Source organism: Rhynchophorus ferrugineus, unplaced genomic scaffold (genome assembly GCF_030347505.1).
Source record: "Rhynchophorus ferrugineus isolate W39M unplaced genomic scaffold, kcgeb_rfMv2 rfM5, whole genome shotgun sequence".
Lineage (NCBI taxonomy): Eukaryota > Metazoa > Arthropoda > Insecta > Coleoptera > Curculionidae > Rhynchophorus > Rhynchophorus ferrugineus.
In genome coordinates this window covers 6,255,505-6,273,060 of record NW_027472584.1, presented here as the reverse complement: position 1 = coordinate 6,273,060, position 17,556 = coordinate 6,255,505, and the positions used below count along the sequence as shown (strand labels likewise).

The window sequence follows — 17,556 nt, the reverse complement described above, 5'->3', positions numbered from 1 at the left end:
TCTGTACTCAAATATATAATCGAAAATGAAAAATTATTTCTTAAGGGACCGTATTAAAGAATTTTCGTCGTCCTTTGTTATTAAAAAGCGTGGGAATTTCGAATTCATACTGAACACCTTGAGTGCTTACTTAAACTTCACCTTATAATTTGCTCGCTCCTATGGCTAAAGATTTTGTATATTCACTTCTGAACTTTTACCATTAGATGTGCTATTCACCTTCTTATTCTCCAGGTATATAATTTGTATTTTACCCTAAAATTCCTCCCTTAACATAAGTTTGATGTATGACCGTGTAGTCCAGATGACCGTACTGATTTTACAACAAAAAAAGCATGATATTTCAGATTTCGTATTTCTAAAATTCAAATTGTTGTTAATAATCGATAATAAATATATATAATATAATTTAAATTTATATAGTAACTTCAGGATCAGTATTAAAAAAATTATATGCTGTCAGCGTTATTGTTTTAATGGCCTCGTGATCTGCCTCGGTTTTGGGCCTATGATAAGGGATGTGATAGTAGTAGAACTCTTCACCATCATCTTATATTTTATTGTGACAAAATGACATATAAAATACTAGCAGACCCGACAGACGCTGTCCTGATCAAACATCATTCTTCATACCGAGTGATGTGTAGTCAAGTTTAACAACGATTTTAATTTTTGTTTCACACATGTAGTAATATCATGGCGATGCATTAATGTTTGACCTGGCAACAAAACATTTAATTCATCCCAATTTAGCTTGCACGTAAATGTGATGAACAGATCAGGTCGACCATATGCACGTAACAAACTTATGGCGTCTTGAATATATTCTGGCATATGACGCGGAATACCAGTATATACCAGCTGGAAGAATATATGCGGTACTAATGTTGTCGTCGATGGTTGTTCTATCTGTGTTATTGATGATAGTATCACAAAAATGTATGTAGTCTTCAGAACAAATCTCCGCTTGATTGAATTTAATGCATCGCAATCGCTCCTTTTCAATTTTCGCTCACATATCGTATTGATGAAATAGCTGGCAGCATCGCAGAATGTCATTATGTTGATTGTCACGAGTCATCAATCGGCATGCGTAGAAGTTCATTGCACTAACTTTCTAGTTCAACTTGTTTCAATTTCAACGCCTGAACAATAAAAAGATAAATAAGGTGAAAAGAAATTACTTGTATACAAAAAATAAAAATAAAATAAGGTATATGTTGCATCTCTTACTGGATTTCTTGGTTTAATCTTCAAATGATATCCATCTCCTTTTCAAGATATCTGTGAATATTGCAAAGCATCGTAAAACCGATTATTGACTTGGATCATCTACACCGTATTATCTTTCAGCTTGTTTGAGCAATTGCAACTTCATTAACAGTTGGATTGGCATGGAAGGTTACCTTTCAACTAACCAGTACAGTTACTTGACTTTGAGTTTAATTTGCTCTGTATTTTGTCTGACATGATGTCTTCGGTTTAATCATCGAGATGTATTGCGAAGTAAATGACTGATTCAGCTTGTGGAATCGGGCATCTGTCAAGTGATATAATTAGGTTTTTGTCATTTCACCTCAACGCAAAATTAACGTGGACAGATTTGGAGCTATTAGGCTGTATTTTTCAGTCTGTAGTCCATTTGTAGATCTTGTTTACCGATACTTGTACTTTTTCTACAGCTTTACATAAAGATACATCGTTTTCCATAATAACTGAGCCGTCGGCAAATGTTTCAAGTACTGTATATTTTGTTGTTGGGATATAAGCGGTATACAGCAGATATAGGAGTGGTCCCAAGACACTACCCTGTAGAACTCCAGCCGAAATAGGTTCAGGTGTTGAGAATGCCCCTTCATGCGAGATTTAAATTTTCTATCGAAAAGATATTATTTCAGCAGTAGACAGTAATTCCGCGGTAGCAATTTGTTCATTTTGTTTATTAATCCCAAATGTCATACCCGGTTAAAAGCTAGGAAGACATCCATTAATATTGCAGGGCAGATGGACTATTTCTGCATTATGTGACGCGTTATGACTTAGAATTATTACAGTCACAGGTTCCGAACATATTGTTAAGTTAATATATATTAGTTAACCCAATGTACAAAAGTGATGGAAAATTCACAATGTATAACAATTTAATGATAACTATAATTCGAAATTTAATAAAGCTCTGGTAATGGTAAAATTTCAAAATATTGTCATATGTTGGCATTATTATTATAATTATTAAATACATTAATGTAAATTAACACACACTGTATAATGTAATACACACTATATCCCATGAAAGAGCAAAGTCAGCAAATATCTGAATGGCCGGATAAATACATTAGTGTTATGGGAATTAAGTTCAGTTTATCTTGATATTTGGATATTACATAAAATATATTACATATAATATTAAAATTATGTTATAACTACATAAACATATCCAATAAAACGTATCAAAATCCGTTCAACTGTTTTCGAAGAGTTCAATTATATACGTACGGTTAGAATAATTACATACAAAAAATATATAACGATGATATAAATCTGAAGTATGTTGATGATGTAAGTCATAACAATTAAGAAAAATTTTAATGAGGTAACATGTTACAATATTGTTGTCTTAAAATTTGACATAACACTATTTGGGATGTGCGTAATTGGCTGAACTCGCCTTAAACTTTTATGAAGAAGGAATATCCAAATTTCCAAATCGGTGGCAAAAGTGTGTAGAGTACATAGGTGACAACACTGAAAAATGTTAAATGTTTAGCTTGTGTATACCATTGATCAATAAATTTATTTTACAAAATTGCCATTTATATTTGATTTCCACTTGTATAATAATGACGATTTACAGTGTCAATAAACTAGCTAATATTTGTGATTGACAGGTCTAGAATTTTCCGGTGAATTATAACATATTACATAAAAAACGATTTTAAATATTTTAAAACAAAAAGTTTGTGCATATTTAAAATATAAAATAGTACTTACAATGTACATGTAGCATCATCCGCTTGCTTACTGATGGAGGAACTCCATTGGCCGCGATGCACATATAAGCACCCATTTCGGATCTGGTTACTTTTGTGAGGCTCAAAATTTCTCCTTCAAATGATATTAGTGGTTCTTTTTTCAATCCTTCACTACCACGTGGTAATATAGAACCTCCATCTTCTCTACGCCATATTATCCGTGGCTTTGGATATCCTCGTGCTTTGCATACTAACTTTGCTGATCCACCTTCAGGTACCATCATGTCACCTGAAGTCTCCTCGTACATAATATCCGGAGGAATAACAACCTCCAAATACGCAGTCTGGAAATTAAATGAAAATCATTTTTACAATTGAATTTAAAGTGTATTATATAAATTGTTGATAGTTTTAACAAAATTGAGATCACTGTAAGTTTCATAAACTTATTTTTAAAATTTTAATTTAAATGGGAAAAATTGTTCTTCCTCATGTTTCAGTACTAGCCATAAATAAGTGCTTAATAATGTGTCAATGAAAAGTTAGTATTCAACATTATTGAATATTTGAACATAAATAATTTAAAAATTTAAAAATACATTCATGATTTAAATGAACAAATAAATAATGTAATTATAATGTGACCCTAAAATAATGTCAAATACATATTAATATTACTCTTGATGAATTAGAAAATCCTAATGCCCACAGATCACTTTTGATTTATTAACAGGCATTTGACAAATAATCATAGAATAACATAGATCAACAGATGTATAGATGATCAATCAGATCAGATCAATAGATGTAGTTGAAAAAGTTTATAAAAATGAAAAAGTATGTTCAGCTATACTCCTAGATCTAGAATAAGCCCTATAATAAATTTTGGTATGACGGTCTCGTTCATAAGCTACAGAAACAACACATAGAACTATTAAAATCTTAGATCACATAATAAAATCACAGCCAGAATGTTTAGAGTCAAACAAGAGGAAGGCTACTCTACAATAAAAGAGGCTAAAGTAGATGTACCACAAGAAAGTCTTCTTTCCAATTCTTCAACAACTTTACACATGTGATAAACCAGAAATGGAAAATATCACAATAAGTATACTTGCTGATGATACTGCAATTCCTGCTACCGTTTCATTGCTTACCTATCTAATCAGATCATACAAATATCCACAACAATAAATAATACTATTACTCTACATAGTAACAATGCTAGTACCTCGGAATTACTTTTGATGCAAAACCTTGCTAGAAGGAACTTGTTAAAAACAAAAGGAAAAAGCTTGAGTAGAAATATAGGAAAATGAACTGGTTAGAACTAGCACATAATAAATTACTATTATACAAACCAATATTAAAACTTATATGGACCTTCGAAATTTAATTATAGAGATCGGATCGGAGTAAAACAATATAAATATAATACAAGTTTTCTGGAACAAAGTTTATAGTAAGTTCATCCAGATACATTAGGATTGATGTCTACCGACTGTTACTCAGGAAATCAAGAGAATCGCGCAAGTGTAGTGTAGCTAACAAAAATACTAAAAATTAAATTGAATTCTTGAAAAAAAAATTGAACATTATTATACTCTATTATTATACTGTACACTCCTTTTATACTGTATCCGGTATCCCAAAATGGTGTATTTGTATGCTGAACGTAGTTAGGTATATGACGATTTAATTATATACTCTCAGTTTGTTGAAAGATGATAAATGTAAAAAAGGAAGAAATTTCATAATGATCATTAAAAAATAACAAAGCTTAAAATGTAGCTTGATGGGCTTTTTTTCAGTTATTTATAGTGATTGATTTGATATAAATTTATAGAAATATAAACAATTGGTAGCATTTTAAAAATTGTTTCGTTTGGTAAAATTAGATTTATTGGGTTATAATATCAGAATATGTTGACATAGTCAATGAGCTGGTAAAGTATGTACCATGTCAGTAAATAGGATTTATTTTTGTTTGTAAAAGACGTTTATTGAATTTCAATCACATAGAGTGGACCACATGACGTTATGCTTGACAATCAACCATAGAAAAGAGATTTTGCGAACGAACGTCACAAAGGGAATGTCATTAGTTTGATGCCTTCTGCTTGCCGAGTCTATCATAATAACTCTGCATACCCTAATTTACACTAATGTCGGTTTATATCGTGTGCAGAACATTTGATAATAAAAATATAGTTTTTACTTATTTTATTACTAAATTAGTTTTTATTTATGTTATAATTTTAATTTAATAATTTACCATTCAGCATATATTAATTGTGTAATAAATATTGTGGTCAATTCAGGCACTAATGTAATTAATTAATGTACTGATGAAATGTCTGATCAATGAATAAATTTATTTATAACATCAACATGTTTGAAATAATTATTTAATTATAATTATTTTAAAAGGAATTATTTAAAAATAATGATACTCGTTGAAGGATGAGTTGAAGTCAAAATAAGTCTTGCTTGTATATTGATCAGCCATATCTATTGATGAATATGTATGGCAAATGTATCACTGCGAAACAAATGAACCTAACAAACCTAAATTTGAATAGCATTTCTCTATAAAAATAAGAGTCTCCATTTAGTGTTCATTCTAGCGTCTGTATGTTAATAACAACAACAACACACAACACTCGAAATTTCATTTGCAACTTAAAAGTCCCAACACAATGAAAAGAAAATTTATTGAATGACGAATTGGGTATTCGTCATTCGCTCAAAATCTTAAAGTTTCCGATCATAAATAAACAAATGAAACGACATGTTGCAAAGAAGATCATCAGTAGCGAGTAATAGATGCAAAGTCATCCTCTGCCCCATCCAGCGTATTAAGCAGATCTAGCGCCTTCTGATTACAACTTTGCAGATGGCTTAGCTGGCACACACATGTATGCCGAAGAAAGTCAAATAAGTTTTATGTCATGCGATATTACAATAAAAATTTTATGGGCAAACATTATGACTAATATGAAATATGTCAATGTAATCATTATCTATATTTAGGTATGGAAATTATATGGTTATTTGATAGGTATATTATATATATATATATATATATATATATATTTGTAATTCAAAATATCTATTATAATGATTTCTGTAAATTATTTAACTATATATTGTAACATGTCCAGCGGTTTATTTAAAACAGGTGGTATTTTTTTAACACTGATTTTGATTACGAACCAATATAAGTTTAAGTGTGAATTAGTTTTGTCGAAAATATTGACCTACGAATGGTAGAAAGCGTCAAGCTGAGAGCTAATATATTATCTAGTTGAAGACATGCCTCGTTATGAATGGCATTTGATTTGTTCTTAATTAGATAAATATCGAAAAAGTGAAGCGAATTGTCTACGATAATCGCCATTTAAGTTTAAAAGAAGCTATATGATCTCAAATTCTCTTATCAGTATTGTTGAACGTTGGTGATAAAGTATAATTTATAAATAAAAAAAAACTTATATTAATCAATGAGTATATTAGGAGTGTATATTAATTCTGAAGTATTAACACTAGATGACATGACTTTTGCTATATTGATTTCTTTTGTAACCACATAAACTCAACGTCTTGATACATTAATTTTCATTATTTTCTTTACCTATTGCATTTTTTTTTAAGTGTTAACAACATTTATTTTTATTTTTTGCTATATAAGTCAATGAAATTTGTTGCTGAATGAATGTCATATAGTGTTCTTAAATACTTGTTGATAGATAAAAAGGCACTATATTAATATTACGTGACGACAATATTTATAACATCAACAATGAACAGTTTTCACAATAAAGACTTGCATTTATCCAAACATTTTATAAATTAATTCTGATAGCTTTTTATTAGTAACGCTGTAAGAGACTATAAATAGTAGTATACTATTAGTCGATATTTACATTAGTTTGATGAAACAATGAATTGGATTGAGTGACAAGAAATTGTTAAAAACTGTTTAGCCAGACAGCAGAGTACATACATCGAAATGTAATTCAGATGCAAATGGAATGCATAAAAAATTACCTGCATTTTCATTGGATCCGTGTTAACTTGACACATATACTGGCCTCGGTCTTCTCTCTTCACACTCCTGATGTTCAACGTCCATGTATTGAAATCGTTATGCGTAACCGATAGCCTGGCGTTGTTTGTTATAACACTTTCATGTATTGCTAATATAGCTTTTGTATCAGCTTTGATCCATGCAACCTATAGAATTAGAATAACAACAAACTGAATTAGTATTGAAAAATTGCATTTGGGCCACGATGTATATAAATATATTAATTAAAAAATTATTTAATTTTATATAACTAAAAAATATTATTTTGAATTTTCAAATATTAATTCATGCTTCTAATAAAACATATATTTAGTATAATATATTTATATATAGATGCATAGATGATGTCTTCTATATTATAATAAACGTATTATCGGTAAAAAGTTGAGTAAGACCAATGCTTAAAAATGACGGGTTCAACTATATTTTCTGAGAAGACAATGCATACTATTAAAATAGTCTAGTTCAAAAAGATAGTCCGACGCATTTACAATACCTTGATTATAAAACAATGTATTACTTATTTGCGGTATGATTTTTGTATTAGAATCTGATTTGACACAAATCAACGGTCCTACAATCTATGTTGTAGTCATTTTTATCTCGTTGCTTGCGCTCTTATTTTTATTGTCAATTTTGGTTTATTTATAATATTCATACTTCATTTGTTTTTACCTATTCATGTATCAGTATTATACCATGAGAATTTTTAAATGCGAAGACTAACTTTTTCGGTCAAGTATTATCATCTTTTATCTTTTCCTATCCGCCCAGTTGATTTCTGTTTAGATTGTGGTGCACCTATTATCATCTAACAGACATAAGGTCTCCAGGAATCAAAGAGTATACTGAAACTTCAACATAATTTCGTTTGATTTCAAATATTAGCAAACTTAGGTACCTATGTTGGCTAACTCTTGTTTTAAGAAACACACACATAAATAAAACATAAACAAATTTATATATACACAAAAACGCAAAAAATAATATTTTAATCTTTCAATATATGTTAACATTTATATTACTTACTTATATGCTTATCTCAATATTTTTATTAATATAGATTTATAATATTGTTTTAACAATTGAAAAAATCATTTATTGCGTGTCGATAAATCTATACATTATTGACAAAAAATAAATTCGCAAATAATCGTTCACTTAGAGTTTTAAAATAATTACGAAAACATTTTTTCAGTTCAGCTATAATATAATTAATTCAAAACACTCTTTAAACAACGGTGGGCGCTTTTTTCCAATTTTGCATCATTTAATAATGGATTACTTCATCAGCACAAAAAACATTTATGTTTAAATTTGCTGTATTTTTCACATTGTTTCCCCAGTTTTACTTTGAATACGTGGTGGGTTACTGATACGCTAAGTAAGCTATTGTTTTGTTTGAGTAAAACAAATACGTATTGGTACATAATTTATAAGAAAAAATAAAAACAAATAACTTCATATATGTTTGATTTTGGAGTGACTAGTGAAATATTAATATAAGTACTATTCGATTAGCGTGACGATATACAAAGTATGACTAGAAGTATCGTAATGCAACTGATTCACCTTGAGCAAAACTTAGATAGTTAGTTAACGCCAAATATATAATTTTCTGTAATCATTCCATCAGATTAAGAAAGTTGTAATGGACTAAATAATTTGCCATTGAATTTGTTGGTCATATCTCTCCGCGTATTTCATTTCAAAGTTTTATTATTAAAAATTTGTACTGATATAATATTTTTCCAGCTTATTTTCAATAGTTTATAGTCAATTCAATATAGGAAAATGTACTGGCCAATTGGAAGAAATTCGCAATTATCAGTACATAATAAATTGCTATTATATAAGCAAATACTGAAGATTATATGGACATACGGAGTTCAATTATGGGGATGTTCTGCAAAGAGTAACATAAATAAAATACAAAGTTTTCAGAACAAAGTCCTGAGAGGTATTATGGGCGCACCCAAATACCCGGACTGACCCATAGTCAGTCAAGAAATCAAGAGAATTTCAAGGGGACATGAGGAAAGATTCCATTCTAATGAGAATATTGAAATATTACAGCTTTTGGATACCACCAAAATAGGACACAGACTCAAAAGAATCAAACCATCTGATCTTGTGTAGTGTTGTGTAGTGAGGTGCATATAATAAAAAATAGGGCCGATGGGTCCTCCTAGTTATATACCTAGATATAAGTTATCATAAAGACAAATTGTGGGTTAGACGGAAACGACTAGTAACAATGTAATAATTAAATAATTAAAAAAATAGTCAATTCTATACAACTGAAAATTTTTCTCTTGATTGCTATAAGTTATTAGTTGGGGGTTTGTTATTTGATAAAAAAAATTGATTACGGTTATTTAAATCTAGAGTCTCCTTTTTAATAACTAGGGTTTATCTGGACTGGATCTACTGTTTAACGTGGGCTCCGAACCACGGTCCTCACCATTAAGCCTGTCGACTGGCGAATGATAAACTTGGAGATTATCCCAGAAGACATCCGGTCTTACCCAGCCTGGTTGCTGGCGTGACTGGGATCATTTTCCTTGTCAGATTTTGTATTATTGTCAGACTTTAAAATATATATAAAAAAAACTTATTTTAAATATTACAATAATAATTTGAGGTAGCTTTACAGAATTCCCTTTTCATACTAATGCTAATATTTCCTTGCTTTACTTTATTTATTTAATATTAATATTTTTTATGATAAAACTAATCTTTCCTATGGGACAAATCGTGAACGGTGGTTTTAAATCAATGTGAATAGTAAAATATCACCTCTATTGGCTCTAGAATTAGAACATCGATAAAATTTGTTTAGTAAATCGTACAACTAATTCCATTCAAGTCCGTTCGTAATGTAAAAACCCAAAAATAACTAATAAAATTAAAATGCGTCTTAACTTAGACTGCCATTTAAATTTACGTTGCTTGGCTTCTCTTAAATATCAATTTAGTCTGTATACACTTCATTAAATTTCAATTTTACAGCTATTGTCCCATTTAGGTTACAGCCAGTGGCTGGATGACGATGAAATTTAAAGTCTTTACATATACAAAGATGTTTTTTCCTATATTGAAATTGTTTTAAACAAATTTAGCCTGGAGTGCTGACATACATCACACGACATGATATCTATTTTATGCTTGAATAAATCAAAATATTATATTTTCTTATTACTTTAAATTAAATAAAACAAATTAAGTTCTATATAAAACCTGCTTTTTACAGTTTTTATATTCCTATATATTATTGTTAGAGATTAATTTAAATTAGTTCCAAATATATTGATGTAAACTGGTTAAACAAAAGTGATACGTTCAAAAACTTATGTATTAATTTTTTTAATACTTTATTTTACATAATTTTAATGTAAATATTACCCCTTATAATCTCTTCTATTTCTATAATATATCGGCATACTTAAATTAATAATCTTTAACCTTAATACTGTATTTTTTTTCTCACAATTTCTGAATTTGAAAATATTATATTATCAAATTTATCCTTACTTTTACGTGAAGTTATATGATATATAAAGTAGTATTTACTAAAGCGATTTTGTTTATACTGATGGTTTATTAATTAAAATAAATTGATTTTAAAATAAACAATTTATTAGACAAGTATTATTGTATTTGTAGATTTCTGAAGGCATTTGAAACATTTACAATTTTGTAATGACTACAAATTTAGGCTATTAGGCTTTGAAAAATTTCTGATTCCTGATTTTCGTCATATTTTCACCTTTGAAAAGTGTATGGTGATAAGTAACATTCATCAGTGTTATAATTAATTTGATCGTTTTCGTTTCGATTTTTTTCTGCTGAGTATCGCTTGGGCTGTCGAGAAGCATACGTTGAAAAAGTAGATGAACTATATAATCCATCTAGCAACACCGCTACGGAAATAAACATCGGACATAAAATAGCTTTAAACCATTTAACCATGATAAGACTAGTTACCAGGACAATATCGATACGTTCGATACTCGATACCTTGATGAATTGATAAACAATATAAAAAATTAGTGGGCTACGAAACGAGTGATTACGGACGATGAAAAATTGATTATGTGGGATAACAATATATCGATGTCGAAGTCCACAGATGCTTAAAAAAGCGTACGTTTACACAAGCAAGGCGATATAACGGGTTTGGCTAGGAATTGATACTCATGAGCTACTTGAACCAAACCAAACAAAACTAAACCATTAATTCGATTCTATATGGTCAATAACTAATACGAGTGAAGCGGGAAAAATGACCAAAATTGATAAATAGGAAAGGCGTTGTCTTAAATAATGAGAACGCTAGACCACACACAGTTTAGTGACTCAGAAAAAGATTATTACAATTATATCAATCACTTGAATCTCCCAGCCGTCGTTTTCAATTTTTGATGAGTCTCTAAATAATAGTGGTATAAAGACACAAATTAAACAATATTTTGGTTTATCATTTATGTGCTTTTACTACGCAATAGACCTTTTTGGTTAACAATTTGGTGAAAAGCTGTATGTAATATATTATATGCACTAAACTAAAATGTAATCCAAAATTTATTTTCTTCTTGAAAGAAATATTTTTTCTCAACTACAAAAACGTGGGTTATTTTTGGATATAATGATTTGGATATGATGTTATTTTCACTAAAATAACACTACTAATAAAATAAATGCTACAAAATATTTAAATACCATTACAATAATGGTAATTAATAATTTCTTAATATCTTGATAATGAAAATATTCATCGATTTATATTGCATAATCTAGATACTACTTAAGGTTCAATGTAAACAATTAAAATTAGAAGTAAATTAATAGGTTAGATAAATAAGTAATAATAGGAAATAACAGTTAATTATTGTTTGAAGGTTATATGGAAAAATATTGTGATATGAACGATGTTTTATATGCAAAATGATTATGATAGTGAATTTTTAATACTTAATTTTAAGTTATGCCAAAATATTTTTCTAAACAATATTTCGACTACAGAGTTCTACGTTACTAAGTTCGAGAGAAATTGTTGATGAAGTTGTCTATTATAGAAGACGTCTCTTATCACACAAGTGCATTATTCATATACATTTTTCGAATATTATTTCTTATCATTAATAAAATACTGATATGATCAAGAAAAGAAGGTAAGATATGTATGTGTATAAAAAGAAATTGAAATTTTGATAACTGAATAAAATACATAGAGCATATTTTATTTATTAATCAAAAGTCTAAACCTAACTTTCTAAATATATAAAAATAAAATATGTAAATGTAATGCAGATTAATTGGATAAAATATAATAAAAATGAAAAAACATCATATAAAAGAATGCTCTAAAAAGTACTAATTTTAGTTTTAATTACCAAGTGTTAGCCTTTTATTTTCGTCGTTTTTTCATTAAATGTCGTAATTTAATTAAAACTGTAGTCCACACAGATCATTTCTTAAATGATTAGTTGTGTGTTTGTGTGTATTAACTGATTTTTGAGTCATTAACTGATATGATTAATAATCAATATCAAGAACTACAGTACTTTGAAAAGGTATCTAATCCTAATGTTTCTATTTCACACATAATAAAGAGCAAAGTATTTTCAATAATAAGAAATATTTAACTACAATATAGTTGAGAAGAGTTTGAAAATACAATGCTTGAACTTTACGTGCTTGGTGCTGGTGCTGGTGCATTGGTGCTTCAGTGCTTCAGTGCTTCAACGCTACGTGCTCGACTATTTTATGAAGGAAAATGTCCACTAAAAAACTAATAACTGCATGGGATTGAAGTAGATGGTCATAATTTTGAGCATGTACTATTTTATTTTGGTGGACATTTCTTTAATGTGAAGGTGCAGCGACAGTAAATAAATGAAATGATACACACCCTGGCTGGAGCAGAATCCCCACTCACCCTGTATCCTCCCAAATTGTTGACTATGCAAGTAAATACAGCATCCCTTCCTTGGGGAACTGTCAAATTTTCCAGAGGGTATAGAAAATCTGGTTCATACGCAAATGTCGCATCTACAAACAAAAGTAAAGACTTAAATAAACATCTCATGCTTAGATATATGTCAATAATATTAAACAAAAAATGTGTAATTGGCAAAGGATGTTTTCAATATACATATTCTAAAAGAGATAACACAAATACTCGTAGAGTTATTATTATATTTTAAAACATGCGATTGTTACTAAATAGTTCTACGTGAAGTTATCAAGACATATTTTGTATTCGAACCGGTTTTGATACCTCGAGGTCTAACAAATGTATAAAATATTTATTAAATTTTATATGTTACAATAAGTAACATGATCAATATTAAAATTAATATGATATGAATCAAAATTCATTATTTTAAATATTTCATTAAATTAAAATTCTAAACAGTATCTGCACCTGTTGGCTGTTGGTACTTGATACATTTTGTTAAACAGGCGAACTTATTAAAATATAATAGTGTAGTTCTAATAAACTTAACAGAGAGGGACTTTTTCTTTTTCTTCATTTTGGCTACATTGCTCTAAAAATACGTTATACTAAAAATTCTGGAAATTTTATAAAAAACGTAAGGATCTTGGCAGGTGGCGTCATTCGTCTGTATTTTTTCAAAAACCACTTTGGTCAACGGCAAAGATCATAGAACGATGATAACCGATTTATTTTTGACCTAAATGTACGTTATGGATGTGTGCTTTTGTGGGTGAGTTGCAAGCTTCTGTCCAAATTCCAGTTGACTATGATATGCCCTTACTATCCTTATTCTCTGAACTGTGATGCACCATTTTTCTACGAGATAATTTTTTAAGGTGTGAGAAGAGCCAGAAGTTAGACGGATCTAAATTGAATAGATAAGCTTGATATTGAAATAGGTCGTACTGTAATTTACTGGTTTTATCGATATTTTTAGCTCTATAGCAGCTGTACTGTTGACTTAATTTGGTTTGCTAAAGTTACTTCTGTAATTCAGCTTGGTGGTAGCTTAGGAACAAATTCCTTTTGCAATTTGAATAACTCAGTTTTGCCTTGATATAGGATCACGGTGGCGCAATAATTCATTGCAATGAAATGCCGCAAAATCCTAAAAGGTCACATTCAATTTTTTTCTTAGTTGATCTTCCTAGTTTCCTGTTAGTGAGCCCTTTGTGTCTTTTTAACAATTTGTGTTTGATATGATGTAGTAGATAGTGTAGAGATTATCGCATCTTGAAAAAGCGACGTCTTGTTGTCTGTTTTAGAATGATGGCATTACTAGGTGCTATTGACGATTTAGACAATTTAGACGAAGATTGAATACCAGCTGTGAAGCATTCGATATTTTACGCAGTAACTTCGGTTATCCTTTTATATCAGTCATTTTGGAGAGATGCAATGGAACGCCCCAGACTATTTGTATGGGGATATGTTAACGAACGCTGTTATTTTAACAATAGATAAACAACTTATACACTTAAGGAGAATATCCATCTAGCAATTTGTAAAATAGAGTCGTTTGTGGTTTCATTCTTAGTCGATAATACGTTTCAAAATTGCGAAGTGTGCGGGACACTAGCAGAATGGTCGATGCAACCATTAACTAGTGGAAATTAAGTTAACTACTTTTGAACAAAGTAAAAGTCATTTAAAACAGATAGAGGCATAACTTGCACTATTAAAAAGAATTAACTTATTATAAATCGCCTTATTTGCAATATTATTTCAATCATGTCATGTTATAATATAATTTAATCTGGTTTAAGAAAATTAGTACAAAGTTAGTAATGAGTACAAACAATGTGAAAAATGCGGAAATATCATATTGAAATATGAATAATCGGAATTATATAATAAAATTTTCATATCTCTTATTTAAAAATATAAAGTCTCAAATTCTAGAAGGACTTACATACTAACATGAAATTATTAGCCTAATGGTTCCAAAGTAAAACTTTTTATAGAGTGGACGTTTCCAGATTCCCTGCCTATATGAATATGATTAATTTAAATTCTGCTTTTAGTCACAAACACTGAGTTGTTCGTCTTCAGTCCTAGTATGTTTTAACTGCTAAAAGCGGTCTGTATATGGACTCAAATTAAAAGGTCTATTTATATCGAAAATCTGTACAAATTATCAAGTGTATGTTACACTACTAGATTTTCCTATGATATTATTCATTGTATATACGCAAATATCCTTATTATTATTACCTTGTTAAGCAGCGTTATAAACATTTTTGGTTTTTTGATGAATTATCATGTTATAATAATTGAAACTAAATAGCTATAAAATTATATTTCTTTGAATTTTCTCTTTTTGACCTTGTTCTTGTGGTTAATCTAATGTCTCTTTTTACTGTGCTAGGTAGCAACTGTGATTTATTTTCTGTTATTAATTTGAAAATAGTATAATATTTAAGAACGTTTAATAATTATTCAGAGTCACTAGTAGTGTTCGATGTTGATTATACATGAAAAAATGGAGTACACATATTCGTAGTGGTAGAATTGATACTGAAATCTTAATCTTATATTGTAAAATATTTGTATAGTATTTTTGAGATTTTGAAGTTTCTTAAAACTAAAAGGAGTTAAATCTAGCGAATATGGAGTATATCATTGATTTACACGATGATATTGTGAGTTTCCTGTTGACTTGATGAAATTATGATCAAAAATAATTTTTCTTCTACTTCTCTTACGAATATTTATATTTAGTTAGTAAAACAGTTTAAAATAATAATTAGAGTTTATTATTTTAGCAGTGAGTGACCTACGAGCGAAATTAATTTTAGATTCTTGAAACAGATGCTTCTGACTGACCTTCTTGTTCCATCGAAGTAACGTGATCATATTACTCCGTATCCTTTTATTTTGTTTCCATCCGTAGTTAAGAAACGATGAACACTTTTGATCCTTTTAATTCTTTTTTCCAATAAACTAGAATTTTTATTTTTACCAATAAACATTCACAAACATTCAAGCCCGGAGCGCCAATCGAATCGGCGGGGCTTTATTGCCGAGAGGAGGAAGCTATTATATTAATTATAATTAGCATACTAAATTTGATTTGTATTATCATTCACATTTTATTTAAAAAAAAGGCCGTTAAGGAGATTTTGAGTATGGGTTAAATTTGAGGAAGAATTTTATTCTGGATCATTAAGGAATTCATATGTACATCACTAGTCCCTACGTTTCTTTATTTTCTAGCAGGTCAACTAAAAAGTTCCCGGCCTGACACATAGATGGCGCTACTACAATTAAATGCATATGTTCTTTAGTTAGGCCTATCCTCAAAAGATGCGTGTGTGAATTTGACAGCTGTCGGATCATTAGTTTGTGAATTATAGTATTTTGAGTGAGGCAATTTTTGTTATTGTGAAAAAAAAATAGATAAAAAGGAATTTCGCGTGTTGATAAAATATTGATTCTTGAAGGGAAAAATACAGTTGAAGTAAAAACTTGGCTTGATGCCGAGTTTCCGGACACTGCCCTAGGAAAATCAACCATCAAAGATTGGTACGCTAAGTTTAGACATGGTGAATTGAGCACCGAAAACGGTGAATGCAGTGGAAAACAGATTGTTACCGACGAAAACATTTTAAAAAATCCACAAAATGCCTTTGAATAATCGTAAATTGAAATTGAATGAAATAGTAGACACTCTAAAGATATCAACTGAACGTGTACATCATATCATTCTCGAATATTTGGGTATGTGAAAGCTCAGTGCAAAGTGGGTGCCGCGCGAGCTCACTTTTGATCAAAAACAACGACGAGTTGATGATTCTGAGCAGTGTTTGAAGATGACTAAGCATAATAAACGCGAATTTTTGTGTCGATATGTGACAATGGATGAAACATGGCTCCGAAGTCCAATGGACAGTCCAGTGGACAGCACACGATAAACCCGCCTCAAAGCGTGGGAAAACGCAACAGTCGGCTGGCAAGGTTAATGGAATAATTTTCATTGACTACCTTGAAAAAAGAAGGACCATCAACAGCGACTATTATATAGCGTTATTCGATCGTTTGAAGGACGAAATCGCCGAAAAACGGCCACATTTGAAGAAAAAGAAGGTGCTGCTTCACCAAGACAATGCACTGTGTTACAAGTCAGTGAAAACGATGGCAAAAATCCATGAATTGGACTTCGAATTGCTTCTTCATACACCGTATTCTCCAGATCTGTCCCCCAGATACTATTTCCTGTTCTCAGATCTCAAAAGAATGCTCGCTAGGAAGACATTTTCGTCGAATGAAGAGGTGATCGCCTAAACTGAGGCCTATTTTGAAGCAAAGGACAAATCGTACTACAAAAATTGTATCGAAAAGTTGAAGGGTCGCTATAATCAGTGTATCACCCTTGGAGGGAATTATGTTGAATAAAAAAAACTAATTTTGCCAAAAAATGTATGGTAGGCCGGGGACTTTTCAATTAATCTGTTAAGATCGCTCTTCTAGCTATATAAGCGATCAAACTA

The 17,556-nt window shown here is 30.0% G+C and overlaps 1 protein-coding gene across 2 annotated transcripts in view; it reads right to left on the bottom strand.

The window, feature by feature from the left end:
- The window catches only part of LOC143197595 (lachesin), a 209,483-nt gene that overhangs the window by 33,747 nt on the left and 158,180 nt on the right, over window positions 1–17,556 (bottom strand). Inside the window, exons 4-6 of one of the 2 annotated variants that reach the window (XM_076406133.1) lie at window positions 12,977–13,116; window positions 7,023–7,208; window positions 2,992–3,316 (exon numbers count right to left, since the gene is read on the bottom strand). In XM_076406133.1, the coding sequence (XP_076262248.1) occupies window positions 2,992–3,316; window positions 7,023–7,208; window positions 12,977–13,116 (651 nt within the window). The remainder of the gene's footprint in view (window positions 1–2,991; window positions 3,317–7,022; window positions 7,209–12,976; window positions 13,117–17,556) is intronic. The other variant, XM_076406134.1, reaches the window with a different exon arrangement.